This window comes from Bubalus kerabau, chromosome 18 (assembly GCF_029407905.1).
Source record: "Bubalus kerabau isolate K-KA32 ecotype Philippines breed swamp buffalo chromosome 18, PCC_UOA_SB_1v2, whole genome shotgun sequence".
NCBI lineage: Eukaryota > Metazoa > Chordata > Mammalia > Artiodactyla > Bovidae > Bubalus > Bubalus kerabau.
In genome coordinates, this window is record NC_073641.1 from 12,004,675 (window position 1) to 12,023,856 (window position 19,182).

The window sequence follows — 19,182 nt, forward strand, 5'->3', positions numbered from 1 at the left end:
AATAAGGCATCATGATGTAATGACTCGGGCTTAGGTTCAGGTTCTGTAACTAACTGATGTGCTGTGTGAACTGTCGTTACTGACCCTCTCTGGGGATCCATTTGCTCCTCCATATAGTAATGGCATTGACTCAGCTTTAATATCCTAATATCCTAATGTCACTAGTTTGCATGTGACATTTACACTATAGAAACACTATGCAAGGAAACAAAGTCAGAGACAACTCTGAAGCAAAACCTAAATTTGATGAAAAAATTGCTGAGAAATATAAGAAAACTACTACTTCCAGCCTCAGCTACAAGGTTTCTTTGCATGCAAATCTGCATGTCAGTTCACTAGAGATTTATCTTTTTTCACTCAGTCTCTAGTGTTTAGTCTAAGTGTTTAAACTTGGTGTTTAAGGAACTGATGATGCCTACGTCACCTTGCTACATGACATTTAAGAAAGACAGCTGTACAGGTTGTTCATTAACCGAGAGAATAGGCTGGTGAGAAACAGGGAAGTGCCTCTGATTACTACTAATCAGCCGATTTCCTTCCTTCTGATCTGGTAGATCGCTAAGTGGCAATGTAAGAGCAACTTGAAAACAGAGTGAGAGAACTCTACAAACTACTTTTGGAGAGGCAGTATACTCTGCTTAAGAGCTCAGACTTAAGAGTTAGAATTCCTGTGTTTGAATTGCAAATTTACCATTTCCTTTTCTGGGTGACCTTGAGCAAATTAATTAATTTCTATAACTCCATTTTCCTATGTAAAATGATTAGTTTACCCTGTAGAATGGGTTTGAAGGTTAAATGAGTTAATATTTATAAAGTGCTAGAATAATTCATAGCATGTAGTAAAGGCTCAATTACAAATAGCTCTCTGCTTTTTTAATAACAATGAGTGCTGTTCCCACAATTTACCTGGATTATAGGTTATACCCTCAGATCTTCAACTCTTAATTATTGGTCAGGTAGCTTTTCCAGATGATGTAAAAGCAAGTAAATCAAAGTGCCACACTTACCTAATTTGGAAGGACTGCACTTAGATGAAATTTGGATCAATAATTTCTCCATATGGTGGAGGTTTAGGAATTCTTCAGAAATGACTGAAAAAACATCTTGTTGCAGATTCACAGACAGTTCTTTCAGGCACAAGAATTTGTCCAAACTAAGAAAGAGTTGGTCTAGAAAGCAGCACACAGTTTCCCGTTATTAATTTAAAGAGTTCCAAATGGAAATTTTCAATCAAATGTCATTTTGATTCATCAAGCTATTTTCATATTTTCAAATGAAAACTTTTCACATACCATAAGACATTCTTTTTTAGGAAGCACATATATGAAAATAATGCTTTTTGTAGCATTTACTAGTATGTTGACTAAAAAAATATATGCACAACCTAAAAGTATGAGAATTATTTTATCCACTGGACGTTCTTAGGACTTCAAGTCTGGGAGGCAACATCTCAAGTAAGCCTAAGAAAATTGCTCCAAGGAGATTAGGGGGAAGCAGTTTTGCAACAAAGGGCAAAAGATTACTGTCAATAAAGGAAAACCAGATGTCTCAAGGAATTTAGCGCTTTTCTATGTATGGGAAGATGCAAGAGTCCAGGCTCACTGAAATCATTCCTTTGATATGCACCTCAGCTATCTTGAGCCAGTATCCTGTGTTTTCCCGTCCTGAGTTTCCTCAAGGTGCACCCTTGGGGTGGCTGCAGCCTAATGCCTGCTAGATAAAAGGTATTCTTTGTTTCCTTCCTGAGTTTCCTCAGTGCTCACCCTCCTGGGTATAATTGCAATTGCTGATGACTATAACATCCTTTGTTTACTGATATGGCAGGCAATATTTTCTTTCTCATCTACTATATAAAAGTCCTGTATTACGCTCTGGATTCAGAAAAATGAGACATCTCAACGAATGGGGCTCAGACAACTGAATTTCTCCATGCAAAAGAAGTTCTATCACCGCCATATATGAAATTAGCTCAAAATGAATCAACTACCTAAATTTAAGAGCTAAAACCGTATAACACTTTAGAAGAAAAGATGACTTTGGATTTGACAGTGGATTCTTTTTTTTTTTTTTTTTGTCCCCGCCCTAACTGGATTCTTGATATGCTACCAAGAGCATTAGCACAAAAGAAAAAGAGACAAATTGGACTTAGTTGGAATTTGAAACTTTACAGATTGAAGGACATTACCAAGACAGTGAAAAGGGAAATTTACAGGAGAAAATATTTTATACACCACATGACAACAAAAATTATATGTAATTACACTATGATTGTATAATATATAATTATATATTCATATAATGAATATATTCTTTCCCAAAGAAAGGCAATGCCAAAGAACGCTCAAACTACCGCACAATTGCACTCATCTAACACGCTAGTAAAGTAATGCTCAAAATTCTCCAAGCCAGGTTTCAACAATACGTGAAACGTGAATTTCCAGATGTTCAAGCTGGATTTAGAAAAGGCGGAGGAACCAGAGATCAAATTGCCAACATCCATTGGATTACCGAAAAAGCAACAGAGTTCCAGGAAAACATCTATTTCTGCTGTAATGACTATGCCAAAGCATTTGACTGTGTGGATCACAACAAACTGTGGAAAACTCTTAAAGAGATGGGAATACCAGACCCCCTGACCTGCCTCTTGAGAAATCTGTATGCAGGTCAGGAAGTAACAATTAGAACTGGAACAACAGACTGGTTCCAAATTGGGAAAGGAGTACATCAAGGCTGTATATTGTCACCCTGCTTATTTAACTTATATGCAGAGTACATCATGAGAAACGCTGGGCTGGATGAAGCACAAGCTGGAATCAAGATTGCCAGAAGAAAATCAGTAACTTCAGATATGCAGATGACACCACCCTTATGGCAGAAAGTGAAGAAGAACTAAAGAACCTCTTGATGAAAGTGAAAGTGGAGAGTGAAAAAGTTAGCTTAAAGCTCAACATTCAGAAAACTAAAACCAAGGCATCTGTTCCCATCATTTCATGGCAAATAGATGGGAAAACAGTGGAAACAGTGAGGGACTTTATTTTGGGGGGCTCTAAAATCACTGCAGATGGGGACTGCAACCATGAAATTAAAAGAGGCTTGCTCCTTGAAAGGAAAGTTATGACCAACCTAGACAGCATATTAAAAAGCAGAGACATTACTTTGCCAACAAAGATCTGTCCAGTCAGTTCATTTCAGTCGCTCAGTCATGTCCGACTCTTTGGGAACCCATGAACTGCAGCGTGCCAGGCCTCCCTGTCCATTGCCAACTCCCAGAGTTTATTCAAACTCAATCCCTTTGAGTCGGTGATGCCATCGAACCACCTCATCCTCTGTCGTCTCCTTCTCTGGCGTGCTGCGGTCCATGGCGTTGCGGGTGTGCACAAGGTTTGTTTGAGCCCTCTGAGTGTTTATGGCGCAATGGGGTTTGATTCTAAATGTGATTTCGCCCCTCCTACCCTCTTGCTTCTCCTGTGCTCTTGGACATGGGGTATCTCCTCAGAGCCGCTCCAGTGGCTCCACACAGCTGCCGCACAGCCACCGCTCTAGCAACTACTGTCTTGCTGAGGCTTCTCTAGCCGCCTAGTCAAGGCTGTGGTTTTTCCAGTGGTCATGTATGGATGTGAGAGTTGGACTATAAAGAAAATTGAGCACTGCAGAATTGATGCTTTTGAACTGTGGTGTTGCAGAAGACCCTTGAGAGTCCCTTGGACTGCAAGGAGATCCAACCAGTTCATCCTAAAGGACATCAGTCCTTGAATATTCATTGGAAGGACTGACGCTGAAGCTGAAACTCCAGTACTTTGGCCATCTGATGCAAAGAACTGACTCATTGGAAAAGACCCTGATGCTGGGAAAGATTGAAGGCAGGAGAAGAAGGGGACGACAGAAGATGAGATGGTTGGATGGCATCACCAACTCAATGGACATGAGTTTGAGTAAACTCCGGGAGTTGGGGATGGACAGGGAGGCCTAGCGTACTGCAGTCCATGGGATTGGGCAAAGGAACAAACAACCCAACCTGAAAATGGACAGGAGACCTCAAGAGCATTTCTCCAAAGAAGACATATAGATAGCTAACAAGCACATAAGATGCTCAAAATCACTGATCATTGGAGAAATGTGAATCAAAGCTATAATGAGGTATCACCTCACAGTAGTCAGAATGACAATCATCAAAACGTCTACAAATAGACAAAAAACAGAACAAAAAATGTCTACAGACAATAAATGCTGGAGAGGATGTAGAGAAAAGGGAACCCTCCTACACTGTTGATGGGAATGTAATTGATATAGCCACTAGGGAGAACAGTTTGGAGGTTCCCTAGAAAACTAAAAATGGAGCTACAATCCAGCAATCCCACTCTTGGCCACACATCTAGAGAAAACTCTTATTCTGAAAAGATACATACACCCCAATATCCATAGCAGCACTATTTATAATAACCATGACATGGAAGCAACCTAAATGTCCATCAAGGATGACTAGATAAAGAAGATGTGATACACATACACACAATGAGATATTACTCAGCCATAAAAAAGAATGAAATAATGCCATTTGCAGCTACACAGATGGACCTAGAGATTATCATATTAAGTGACATAAGTCAGAAAAACGAATATATGATACCATTTATATGTGGGCTCTAAAAAAGTAATACAAATGAATTTATTTACAAAACTGAAATACACTCACTGACATAGAAAATAAATTTTTGGTTACCAAAGGGGAAAGAGGAAGGAGGGAGGAATAAATTAGGAGTTTGAGATTAATAGATACACACTGTGTATAAAATAAGCACCTATAGTATAGCACAGGGAACTATATTCAATATCTTGTAATGATCTATAGTGGAAAAGAATCTTAAATATACATACATGTGTGTATACACACACACACACACACAATCTGAATCACTTTGCTGTACTCCAGAAACTAACACAACATGATAAATAAACCACACTTTCATTTTTTTTAATGGACAAAACGAATTAATAGACTCTCTTCAAAAAAGATATACTACTGTGAAGAAAGCTGAGCGTCGAAGAATTAATGCTTTTGAACTGTGGTGTTGGAGAAGACTCTTGAGAGTCCCTTGGACTGCAAGGAGATCCAACCAGTCCATTCTGAAGGAGATCAGCCCTGGGATTTCTTTGGAAAGAATGATGCTAAAGCTGAAACTCCAGTACTTTGGCCACCTCATGCGAAGAGTTGACTCATTGGAAAAGATTCTGATGCTGGGAGGGATTGAGGGCAGGAGGAGAAGGGGAAGACAGAGGATGAGATGGCTGGATGGCATCACTGACTCGATGGACATGAGTCTGGGTGAACTCCAGGAGTTGGTGATGGACAGGGAGGCCTGGCATGCTTCGATTCATGGGGTCGCAAAGAGTCAGACATGACTGAGCGACTGAATTGAACTGAACTGAACAGTCAACAAGCGCATGAAAAGATGCTCAGTAGCATTTTAGTCATCAGGAAAATGAAAATCAAAACCACAATTAGATATAATTTCACACCTACTAGGATGTCTCTGATTTTAAAAAAACAAAAAAAGCTTGGAGATGTGAAGAAACTGGAACCCTGGTACATTGTTTGTAGGGATGTAAAATGCTGCAGCCAGTGTGGAAAACAGTTTGGAGGTTCCTTGAATATTAAAATAGAATTACTGTCATTAATATGATCCAATAATTTCTAGGTATAAACCAAAAAGAATTGAAAGCAGGGTCTTAAAGTAACATTTGTGCATCCATGTTCACAGCAGCTTTAGCCAGAATAAACAGTGCAAGTGTCCATCAACTGATGAATTGATTAACAGCATGATATATTTGTTGTTTAGTCACTAAGCCGTGTCCGACTCTTTGTGGACCATAGCCCACTAGGCTCCTTTGTCCATGGGATTTCCCAGGCAAGAACACTGGAGTGGGTTGCCATTTTCTTCTCCAGGGGATCTTCTCAACCCAGGGATAGGACCCATGTCTGTAATATTGGCTGGTGGATTCTTTGCCACTGAGCCACCCGGAAAGCCATTGTATATGTACATACAATGCAGTATTATTCCAGCTATAAAAGCAGTGAAGTCCTGACACAGGCTACAACATGGGTGAACCTTGAAAACATTATGCTAAATGAAAGAAGTCAGACACACAAGGACAAAATATTGTATGTATTCATTTATATGAAGCAGAATAGACAAATTCACAGAGACCTCAGTGGCTAGGAAGAGGAAGCAGTTATTTAATAGGTACAAAGTTTGGGATGATGAAAAGGTTGTGGAAGTGAACAGTGACGATGGTTCACAGCACTCTAATTCTACTTAATGCCACTAAATTGTATACTGAAAAAGGTGTTTTATCATAATAAAAATATTTGAAAAAAATGAACAAAATTTTTCTAAATTTGAAGTTAAATATCAACACAGATTCAAAAAATGTTCAGTGTCCCTCAAGTAAGATATAAAGCAAAGCACTGCTAGGCATTTAACAAACTGCTGAAAATCAAACCCATACTAGTAACAATCAGAAAATGAAAAAAATTAGTATCATTTACAGGAGTATCAAAAACACAAGTATCTGGGAATAAATTTAATGAAAAATGATACAGTCTACACCAAAAACTCTAAAACACTGCTTAGACAAGTGAAAGGAGACAAAAATAACTGGGAGGTATTACTTCCTACTTGTTTATTTCCCAGAGTACAAGCCCTTTCTTCCATGAAGCAGGTGAGGTGAGAGTAGTTCTCAAGCATTATTTACATAGGCAATGGCACCCAGCTCCAGTACTCTTGCCTGGAAAATCCCATAGACAGAGGAGCCTGGTAGGCTGCAGTCCATAGGGTCGCTAAGAGTGGGACACGACTGGACTGAGCGACTTCACTTTCACTTTTCACTTTCATGCATTGGAGGAGGAAATGTCAACCCACTCCAGTGTTCTTGCCTGGAGAATCCCAGGGATGGCGGGGCCTGCTGGGCTGCCGTCTATGGGGTCGTGCAGAGTCGGACACGACTGAAGCAACCTAGCAGTCATTTGTTTACTAAGAGCCTTCATTAGTCATTTTATTATTTATATTAGAATTTGAAAGTCATTCTATTATTTGGAGGCTTTTCACTAATTCATATTACTAAGAGAAATATATTAGTAAAATTTAAATTGTCCAATCAGCAAGGTTTTACAGTCTCATGCTTTCAAAAGTTTTTATCCATTTAAAACTAAGTGAAAAAGTGGAAGTACACATCACAATAGTCATCTAAAATAGGTTCAAGCTTACCTTGTAGATGGGTTGTCTCTGAGACTTCAAGAGATTCTAGGGAAGTTAGAGTGAGAAGCAATTCCTGTTCTATTGCACTCAGCTCACATTGGCTTATGCAGCACTTGGTGAAAGACGCCCTGAACTGCTCAAGAGCTGGGCGGATGTTTTCAATAAAACCCCTGCTGTGGTTCAAGTGGAGTTCAATGTGCTGTGCAGCTGAGAAAACCTCTATTAGAAACCTTAGCATCTCCTGATCCACAGCATAGGTATTAGTCACATGAACTTCCAGAAGGGGAATCTTGTACTGCTTTGAAGGAAGGTTCCAATAGCCAGTGTTGATGGCTGGTGGTGCATTGAGTCGCATATTCTGAAAATGCTGAATGATTTCATGTTTTTCATCTAAACTCTGCTTCCATTCACTCTCAAGTTCAAAGGCAGAAGCATAGTCCTGATCTATAGTTGGTGCCTGGGATTTATCTAAAATTCTTTCCAAGGGCATATCTGTTTTGAATAATGTATTTCCATTTATGGAGACCTGGATGCTCCTCAACAATAACAGGCTTTCTGGGTGGTCAAAAAAATACTGTAACTTAAGCACATCCAAACACAGGGTTCTCCCACGAAGGAATTGCAAAATGAAAGGAGAACATGCAGCAACAGTGTTGCTTTGATACGCAATCTTTATAGCCAGAGCTAGCAAATGTTTTGAAGCCAGTGAAAGGTAATTTTGTGGAGATAACTGCCACATCAACCTGAAAAATTGCATCACCTCTGAAATTTCTGGATGATGCTTCAGATAGTCGTCATTTTCAGATACATTCTCCAGTGTCTCTTTATTATCCACCAAGAGAAGCAAATGGGATACAATTTTTGGCCCTGCCTTTGTTGAAGGATGGCGGGAGACACAGTTCAAAAAATTGGCATAGGGATAGATAACCATCAAGGTTGAGTTGATTCGTTTCAAATAATGAAGTCCCAAATCTTGGTCTTCTTGCCTATCAGAATCCAGGAGTTCGGTCAGCCTCATTCCAGCAAGGAATTCTTGAAATGCAGGATTTAAAAACTGATAGACTGGCCTCAGTCTCTGGGCTGTGAATTTGCTCATCAGGTACATGGCTAGATCTTCCTCTTCACCAACCCCTGCTTCTATGAGGTCCTCATCACTAAACTCAAAGCAAGATGAAAAAAACCCTTTCAAGGCTAGATCACCGCAGGAGGACACAGTTGCTTTGAGAAGGTCAGCTTCAGTTTTGTGCTTTAAGAAAAGGCATTCCATATAGGACTCGAAGACAGCCACACTATCAAAGGACTGATGAAAACGATTCTGAAACCAACTAGCACGGACTGCTGCTACAAACAAGGGAGTTTTCTGAATTCCCTGCCAAGTTTGATTCATTCCAAAGTCAACCATCAACTTTCGCAGACGGGTCAAATCACCTGAAAAGAGCTTCTGTAATATAGAAATAGTATTATAGAAAGGAAACGCCTTAATCTCTATGATTGTATCTAGGTATCGGCGGATGTTCTTGGCCCTATTTGTACGGACAGTGATCACCAAGCAGGTCCTTGACAAATGTTTTTTTTGAATCATCCTTGCTATGACTTGGGGGACTGAGCACATTTCTTTGTAGTCATCCAAAAGGAATAACACCTGGTTCTTTAACTGCTGGATGATATTCCTTAGGCCCATTTCAGTAACAGATACATTTGTCTCTAAGAGTTGGTCACGAATGACACTGGCCAGCCCCTGCTCCGGTCTGGTAGAGCCAAGAGAGAGACAGAAAACCAGCTGGAACCTGTTTAACAAGGGACAGCATCCTGATGCCCACAGATGAGCTATTTTCTTCAGGAGGATGGTCTTTCCACTCCCAGCTTCACCCTCCACACACATGACAGAGTTCAAGTTAGCAAAGACTTCAGGCAACACCACAGGCTCTTGCACAGGATTGGTGATGTGTTTTAAAGCAAAGGACAGATCACAATCCAGCCACTGGTCAGTGGCTAGACAGGAAGAGATCTCAAGCAAAGACATGTGGCAGAAAGGAGCACTGGTATAGACTTTTCTCAGGCGCTCACTCAGGCTCTCTGCCTCCTGAAACCACTGGGCTTCACCCTGGGCCACCTCTGTGGAGAAAAGAAAGGAGGCACAGTTATAAACAAATATTCCTATTATCCCCTACATATGGGACTTCCCTGGCAGTCTAGTGGTTAAGCCTCCATGCTTCCACTGCAGGGGGTGCAGGTTCAACCCCTGGTTGGGGAACTAATATCCCACATGCTGTGTATTTTGGCCATAAATAAATAAATAATATAATAAAATCCTCTATATACAAAGATATGTACACATTCATATAATCCCATGTGCTACCTCCAAATCCTTACCTGGCACTATAGAACTAACTGCTGTTGACTCTTCAAGATTGCTTTCACTTGTGATTTCCTTTGAAAAGAAAATTCTCTATTAAGTTAACATCTGTATAAGTGGGTGGGGCCTCAACTTGCAATCAGAAACCAGACATTTTCTAAACACAAGCCACCCTCAAGTGTTTATGCCAGTTGCAGGGAGGAGTGCTACAAATATGAAATAATAAGTGATCTGCAAACACATGCAAGTGTATGCTTCTATATGGTACCCAAACAGTGCATTCCTTGGGTGACATGAGCAGTGATTACTGACCAGGTGATTAGAATCACAGTGTCAGGAGCAAGATGGACCCTCCAGAAACTATTCGGTGTAGCTTCTGATCTCAGTTATTAAAAGTATTTTAAATATTACATACCTGGGATATAGGGAGATTAAGTTTCTTCTTTTAAAAATAAGTTCTTTAAGGGAGGTGGGGGGAGATGAGCAAAATTGGTGGAAGGGATTAAGAGATACAAAAGTTAAAGTGAAAGTGAAGTCGCTTAGTCATATCCGACTCTTTGCGATCCCGTGGACTGTAGCCCACCAGGCTCGTCTATCCATGAGATTCTCCAGGCAAGAATACTGGAGTGGGTTGCCATTTCCTTCTCCAGGGGATCTTCCAGACCCAGGGATCAAACCCAGATCTCCCGCATTGCAGGCAGACGCTTTAACATCTGAGCCACCAGGGAAGCCCTAAGAGATACAAACTTCCAGTTATAAAATAAGTAAGTCACAGAGATGGAATGTACAACAAGGGGAAAATAGTCAATAATACTATAATAACTTTTTATGATGCAGACAGTAACTAGACTTATGGTAGTAATCATTTTGTAATGTACAGAATATCTAATACTATGTAGTATACCTGGAATTAATATTGTAAGTCACATATACATCAATAAAATAAAAACAGCTATTTCTATACCCCCAAATGTTTTCCTTCAATTTCGTTTTTGGTTCACAAATGTAAAAGATGAGTCAAATGAATGGCAAATTACTCTGTTTTCTTTTTCATGGGATGACAATATACTTAATATACAGCCTCAAATAAGGGGGGTGTGTGTGTGTGTGTGTGTGTGTGTTAAATTGGTAGTGGCTAATATTCCAGAGAAATATATAGAGTTTCTTAGTTTAAAGGGGTCAACCTATTAATCTGACCATTAATTGTCAGATTGGTTGGTCATTTGCATTTGTAAAAGAAACATATCTTCCCAGCTTTGAGAAAAGCCAACTAGCAAGTCAGACCTTACTGCCCTTCAAATGAAGATCACTGATGGGATCTAGGTAGCCTGGATGCTAATCAACTCTTAGGTCCAAACAAGTCTGGGCACCAAAGTAGAAGGGACTGACTCTACATTTCATGAAGCTAGGCATTATGTTGTGTTTAATGTAGTATCCCCATCTGTAAGTAGCTCTTAATAGATGCTTAACAGATATTGGCAGAATTTATTGACTGATTTATTTATGATGGATCTTCCCTGTAGCTCAGATAGTAAAGAATCTGCAATGCAGGAGACCCAGATTAATCCCTGAGTTGGGAAGATTCTTTGGAGAAGGGAATGGCAATCCGTATTCTTGCCTGGAGAATCCCATGGACAGAGGAGAGTGGCAGGCTACAATTCGTGGGGTCACAAAGAGTTGGACATGACTGAGTGACTGACACTACTTATTTATGATGAGTAGTTCCTGCTCAAAACTGTTCTTAATCACATGATCACACACTCTGAAAATAAACAAGGTTGCATTCGATACCGTTAACTCAGAAAGTTCATCGTGGCTCTGAAGGTCTGGACTCGCTTCTGCGGAGGACTTCACACTCTGGAGAAACTGACAACTAAGCACACAAGTTACAAGTTACAGAGATCAGATCAGATCAGTCGCTCAGTCGTGTCCGACTCTTTGCGACCCCATGAATCGCAGCACGCCAGGCCTCCCTGTCCATCACCAACTCCCAGAGTTCACTCAGACTCATGTCCACCGAGTCAGTGATGCCATCCAGCCATCTCATCCTCTGTCGTCCCCTTCTCCTCCTGCCCCCAATCCCTCCCAGCATCAGGGTCTTTTCCAATGAGTCAACTCTTCACATCAGGTGGCCAAAGTACTGGAGTTACAGAGATAGTTGTATGCAATGAAACCTTTGCTTTAGGTTTTCAAAAACACTGTCAGAGTTTTAGTGGCAAAGATTAAGTATAAAATTAACATTTCCTGTGAGTCTGTCAGTGTCTTTATCAAGCAAGGCATGTAGACTGTGGCTCCTGGGAGCAGAGATGTAAATGGCTCATAAAGTAATGGTGGGGATAACCAGCCAATTTGGTGGAGTGGGAGCATATTTAACACTCATCCATGAAACCAACTAAAATGAACCTAGTGGAAAGAAAATAGAGACAACAACTCCATCTATGGATTCTGGGACAACGACAACAAAAAGGACATGAGCAGGAAAAAAATGGTGAAACACAGGTAAACACCTGGAGTTGACTGTAATGTACCAGTGTTGTTTTTTTTAATTTTAACAAATATACCAGGGTAATGTAAGATGTTAGTACTAGAGGAAACTGAGTATGGAAATCAGGAACACTCTGTATTATCTTTTCACCTTTTCTCTAAATCTAAAAATACCCCCAAATAAAAAGTTTATTTCAGAAAAAAAAAACCTCCATCAATATGAAGACTAGAGAATGGCCCTAAAAACAATTTGCTAGACATCATGAAATTGGAACATACGATACTTTCTAAATTCAGTTATGGTGTTTGCCTGAAGAACCCAGGAAGAAAATTCTACAGAGCTCTATTCACAATCATTAACTTGGATAAATGAGAACTATAAATGTGAGTAGGTAAATGATAAAACTAGAAACAACTCTCTCCGCTTATTCTTATGCTGCTGAATTACAGGAAAGCAGGAGATAAAGCCAGAGGACACATCATTTTTATTTTCCTAGATGAATGACTTGGAGATGAGCCCAGGAATAGAAGGGCAGCTATAGAAAAAGCTAGCAGGACTTTAAATGCTTCTGTCCAAGGTGACTGTGCAGATAAACCCATCAAGGGAAAGGTTACTCCTACTCTGAAGGAAGGTAAAATGCAGACTTTTCTGTACAAATAAAGCCAATGAATTTAGCTTCCAGCAGACTAGTACTACAAGAAATGTTAAAGGAAGTTCTTCTTAAGTTTCTTCTTAAAAGGAAAATCATAACAGATGGAAACTTGGTTTTACCCAAAGGAATGAAGTGTTCCAGGAATGGTAACTCATTGGGTAAATATGAAATATGCTTTCTCTCTTTCTAAAATGTATTTAAAAGATAATTATTTACAACAAAGATATAACACTACATTGTGAGATTTAGAATACATGTGAAGTAGAATATATGGTAACAATAGTACAGAGAATAGGAAGGGGAAAATAGAAGTATACTATTGGTTCATACATTATATGTCAATTGTTCTAAAATTATTTGAAGATGACTGTGATTTGTTAAATGTGCATTATGTAGATTATAGAGCAGGCACTAAAAAGATAAAGTTGTACAGCTAAAAAGCCAACTATGGAGATAAAATGGAATATTGAAAAATACTCAAATGCAAGTCAGGAAAAGAAGAAACAAACAAGAGATGGATAAATAGAAAAAAAAATAGCAAAATAGTAGATTAAAATCCAACCATATCAATGATTCTATTAAATGTAAATGTTCTAAACACTCCCAGTAGGAAGCAGATATTGGGGAATCTCTTGGTGCTCCAGTGGTTAGGACTCCTTGCTCTCACTGCCAGGGCTCTGGTTAGGGAACTAAGATCCCACAAGCTGTACAGCACAGCCAAAAAACTCAAACAAACAACAATAACAACAAAAAAAGAAAGCAGATGTTGTCAGACTGTTAAAAAAGCAAGACCCACCTATGCTGTCTACAAGAAATTCACTTTAAAGTTACAGGTTAAAAGTAAAATTATTTTAGGAATTCCTTGGTGGTCCAGTGGTTAGGACTCCATTCTCTCTGGGTTTGATCTCTGGTCTGGTAACTAAGATCCCTCACGTTGTACTCCGCAGCCAAAAAAAAAAAAATTCAAAAAATACAGAATCATGCAAAAACTAAAAGCTGGAGTGGCTACAGAATATTAACATCAGATAAAGACTCACGAACAAGGAGTACCAAGGGAGATAAAAAGGATATTTCATATACTCTCTGAATAAGAAAGAGGAAAGGGTAAAGAATACACAAGATATGTTTCTGAAGAAAAAGAGCAAGGAAACTATGTGGGAAAATATGAAAATATGTTCAACATTATTAGTAATTAGATTGACAAAAATTGGGGCAATACTAAGTTAGTGAGGGAGCAGACAGAATGGAAACATCTATACCAGTGAGAATATAAATCAGTACAGCCACTTTGGAAAAAGTTTTGCATAAAAGAGTAAAGTTGAATGTGTACATCGTATTACTTTGCAATTCCATGGCTGGTTATGTATCCTAGAGGAATATGAGCACTGGAAATTATGTCCAAGAAGGTTCATAGAGGCATTATTTGAATTGCAACATTCTGAAAACAACCCAGATGTTGAATCTAGAAGGATAAATTTTATATTCATAAAACAATATACTATATAGCAATGAGAACAAGTAAATTGCAACTCTAACATAATTATAAATGAGTCTCAAAAACGTTATGGAGTAAAACAAGTCAGTCATCACAGAAGAACCATGCAGTATCCTTCCATTTATTTGAATTTATAGAACAGGCAAAGTTAAGTATGTTTAATGATACATATGTAGCTGGTGAAACCATTCGGAGTAGAAGGAACAATTGCACGAATTTCAGAATTGGTGGTGGTTTTATCACTAAGTCGTGTCTGACTCTTGCAATCCCATGGACAGTGGAGCCTGGCAGGCTTTTCCAGGCAAGAATACTGGAGTGGGTTGCCTTTTCCTTCTCCAGGGGATCTTCCCAACCCAGGGATCGAACCTGGGTGTCCTGCATTGCAGGCAGAACTGAGGCAACAGGGAAGCCTTCTGGATTAAAGGGACAAGGATATAATCAGAACTTGGAAGATAGGCACACACTAGCCTTCTAAGGACTTGATAATATTCAGTTTCTTAACTTTAGTGGTAGGTTCATTGGTTTCTTTAATTTTCCTTTAAGTCCCACATGCTTATTTAAGGGCATCCTAGTTTGCAATTTTAAAAGAGAGGCAAAAGAGTCAAGCCTCACTCAGAGGACCAAAAAACAAAAATAATAACCAAACAAAAAAGGCAGAGGAGAAATAAAAAGCTTCACAAAAAAGGAAATGACAGAGTCGAGAAAAGGTCCTAAATGCAATCAGACTGTATCCTAGTTTATTTTTCCAAAAACTAAGAAGACCATCTCCACTGTTTAACAATTTACTAAATACTAAATCCAAATAAAGAAAAATGCAACTACTTCTGTGAAAACACCTTCAAAACTATATCTCTTGAGAATCTTAGATAGAAGCATTTAAGACCTATTTGTATTAATATTTATTTCTAGAAGAGCATTTACTAATTACAAAGTGAAAACAACAAAATGTCCTCTTATAGTTGAACATTTTTGAAGAGTTTGGTGAGTGAGAAATAAGCCCTCCAAAATGTTAAAGAGCTACAGAAAACAAATATTTAAAAATAGCCATTTCTTCATGAAATTTTAGAACACTGGAAACAAAGAGAAAATCCTAAATGCCTCCAGAATGGGAAGAAATAATAAAAAGATTAAGAATCAGAAAGACATGGAACTTCAACAGCAATACTGGAAGTTATTAGAAAAGGCAGCAATGTCTCTACAATTTGGAATTAAAATGATTTCCAACCTTGAATTCCATACCTAGCTAAACTACCAAACGAGCATGAGAAAATATATATAAATATTCAGATATATGCATTAAGTGGAAGCTAAAACATGCATTTCTTATGCAGTCTTTCCCAGGGATCTGTGGGGGAGTATTTCAAAGTGAGTTTGAATAAGTCAAGAAAAGGATGACAACAGATCCAGGAAACACAGGAGAGAGGCAATAGGGATCTCTAGGATGACTCAAAGAACAACCCTAGTATCCTAAGGTAACTTCAGGACAAAGAGTTCATATTAAAGCAGGTCAGAGACTTCATGACAGCCTCTTTAAGAAAATGAAAATAGTGGGCTATATTATAAGTATGAATGATTGGAGAGGAGATTTAAACATTTGGGGGAATTTGAAGATGAACTGGTGCTAAATACATTTTAAAAACTAGGCAAATGACTATATTTTTTAAAAAGGAAAATAACAGGTACTGGTGAGATGGAGAAACTGAAATACACACATATATATACACATGTACAATTACATATATCTCCGTCATAAAAAAGAATGAAGTACTGATACATGCTACACCATGAATGAACCTCAAAACACTGCTAAGTAAAGTCAGAGACAAAAGATATTATACGCTTCCATTTACATAAAATATCCAAGAGGGTAAATCTATAGCAACAGAAAGCTAAAGCTCTCAGGAAATAGGGTGTACTGGGGAGACAAGGAATGACTGCTTCACGGGTACACAGTTCTCTTTTGGAATAACGAAATGTTTTGGATTTAGTGGAGGTAATCATACAACACTGTTCATGTACTAAAGGCTACTGGATTGTGCACTTTACAATAGTTTATGTGTGAATTAAGGGAAAAAAAGTAAGCAAACATACTGATAAAACAGTTGTCACTCCCTACAAAAACTGGAAGTTGTACAGGGAGAGAAAAAAATTATTTACTACAAAGCTCCGTTTATGAAGTCATGATAACATAGATAGTAATGTGAAAATGATGACTGAAGCAAAACTGCACTGTAACTATTGTGAGGAAGGCTAGATGGGAAGGGGGTTGCAAAAGCAATGGAATGAAAGAAAGGAAGACTCCTCCCTTACTGTAAGAATGAGACAGGTGGGCAAAGACTTCATCAGAATATAAAATGAGGGGGAAATTGCTAGAATACATCCAGATTTGTAGATACTAAGCATTCATTCCACTTACTTGGGAAAAAATTTGGCGTGTTCTTCTAATGGGTCATCACCTTCCTTCCATTCATGCAAACATCCTCCACAGGAAAAACACCGGACAATGTCCGATTTGCCTAGAAGTGAGGAAATTGCATCAGTGCCGCAGGCCGATGGATTTGCCAAGTGACACAGATAATAACCATATTAGCAAAACCCAACTTACACTTTCTATCAGATTTTGTGACAAAGTCACAACTTTGTGTCACCGGTGAGGAAATACTCTAACTAGGGCTCTTCTCGCACCAGTGGGGTCATGAACAAGTGCCACTGAATGTTCCTATGTACCATGCACACTGATCAAACCCTGTCCCTGTCCCCTCTTCATTCAATGGGGCAAGAGATTTGCAAATCAGAATGTGGAATTGAAGCTCCATGAAGGAGGAGGTTTTTGTCTGTTTTGCTCCCCAATGAATCTCATGGACCTAGAACAGTGATTAGCACTTATTATGCACTTAATAAGTTATCTGTTCAATGAATAAATCAGAAAGAATACATCTGGAGCTCAGGAAAATATATATGAGCAAATACAGCCACTCTCATGTAAGTAAGATCGTGAAGAATCAGACACCTCTTACTATAGGTTTATTCCACTAGAAATAGGATCAAGTCTTCGTGTGAGATTCTATTTTTTGGAAGGAAATTAGCATCTGGATCTACCAAAGCACTGAACTAGAAACATCCTAGTTTCTAAGAGGGCTTCCGTGGTAGCTCAGGTGATAAAGAATCCGCCTGCAATGCATTAGACCCTGGTTGGATTCCTGGGTCAGGAAGAGCCACTGGAGAAGGGACAGGCTACCCACTCCAGTAGTCCTGGGCTTTCCTGGTGGCTCAGCTGGGAATCCGCTCAGTAAAGAATCCGCCTGCAATGTGGGAGACCAGGGTTCGATTCCTGGGTTGAGAAGATCCCCTGGAGAAGGGAACAGCTACCCACGCTAGTAAGATGATGGAACATTCCTCATCTTCCTTCTCCTCTTGGACTCCTGCAGTCATTATAAAGCCAGAGCATAGGAAAATCTCCCTTTGTGTCTGTACAGAAATAGGAGGTCCTAGAGCTTGCAAGATCCCCAAAAGGTGAGATGACTAGGACTTGTGGGTGAGGAGGAGTTCAAAAGGAAGAGGGTGAGGACACTGCTAGGCAGAAGGTCCTTGAGCAAGGCTGCCACAGGGAAGTGAGAACAGAGAGAGCAAGAAGAAAGGGGGGAGCACTAACTCTCTAAGTGCTTAAGATACTGAGCCATTAAGATTTTTGTACCAATGGAACACGTCTGTTAGTTCAAGTGAACACTACACTCCCTTGCTCTGTACTACTCTGTGTTATTCATGACTTGACCCCACTGCAGAAGTTCCCCCATGGACCTTCACTGTAATTGAGCATGTGTGTTTGGTGTGGAGAAGGTCAGCAAGGTCCCCAGAAAGGATACAGTATCAGTTCACCTTTCTATACCACAGGCAGAGGTGAAGTTGAGGGGAAGCCCCCCTTTCTTTGCACATGACAACGTGGGACTCCTGACGACCAGTAGCTAAAGAGAGAATACCATGAACCGATGGCAGATTCTCCATGCTTAGGAATTATAAGAAGGAATGTTCTGACTTTCTCTTCCAAGGAGAGTGTGGCAAAGACCCTCTATCCAGGGGAATTCTCCGCTGGTCCAGTGGCTAAGACCGTGTGCTCCCAATGCAGAGGGCCTGGTCAGGGACCTAGGTCCCACATGCCTCATCTAAAGAGCTCCTGTGCTGCAGCTAAAGATACTGCATGCCACAACGAAGAGCCAAGATCCCACAGTCAGATAAATATATATTTTTTTACAAGACCACTATCCACACTCCTAGATATCTCTCAATCTTCCTTAGTAACAGAAACTCCAATTTTCAGCTGGGCACATTGCTACGTGGAAGAAAAAAAAAATCGAACGTCCCAGCTCCTCTGCTATGTAGGTATGGACATCTGACTGCTGGGCTCTGGTTCAAGAGTGAGGGACTCAGAGTCATGTGACAGTTTCCAGAGGAGTGGGGGTAGAGAGTAAAGTGTACCAAGGCATGATAATTATTCCCAACAGAATACTTGTATTTGTTGTTAGCCCAGACCTTAAGTTTTCAAGGCTGGGACTTTACTACCTAAAGGAGGTGTGGAGAATTGGGAGAGGATTTATGATACCGAAAGGAAAAAGAATATGTGAGGAATAATGAGAAGTAGGGATTGTTGAGCCTAGTTAAATACAAGCCCAAGATCAGTGGGCAGCAAGGCAAGAGCTTGGGCCAAACCGCTGGCTCACCTGTGTAGAAAAACCCTGCTTTGGCCAGAGCTGCTGCTCCCACTGGGTACGACGGGTGCCAGGACTTGAAAGACTGCAGGAGGAGTTCTTCATTAACAAACGAAGGACTGTTGCTGCCATTGCAACAGACTGGAATAAAAGACATACGGTGAGACTAGCAAGCTTTGATACTGCTACTATCAGTGTTTGAGTTATCCTTAATGGCAACCCATTCCAGTACTCT

At 39.7% G+C, this 19,182-nt stretch overlaps 1 protein-coding gene across 1 annotated transcript in view; it reads right to left on the reverse strand.

Annotated features, from left to right (window-relative positions):
• The window catches only part of NAIP (NLR family apoptosis inhibitory protein), a 42,692-nt gene that overhangs the window by 7,714 nt on the left and 15,796 nt on the right, over window positions 1–19,182 (reverse strand). The window contains exons 6-11 of the mRNA XM_055554820.1: window positions 18,960–19,088; window positions 16,661–16,760; window positions 11,404–11,485; window positions 9,630–9,687; window positions 7,266–9,371; window positions 1,008–1,169 (exon numbers count right to left, since the gene is read on the reverse strand). Coding sequence (XP_055410795.1) covers window positions 1,008–1,169; window positions 7,266–9,371; window positions 9,630–9,687; window positions 11,404–11,485; window positions 16,661–16,760; window positions 18,960–19,088 — 2,637 coding nt within the window. The remainder of the gene's footprint in view (window positions 1–1,007; window positions 1,170–7,265; window positions 9,372–9,629; window positions 9,688–11,403; window positions 11,486–16,660; window positions 16,761–18,959; window positions 19,089–19,182) is intronic.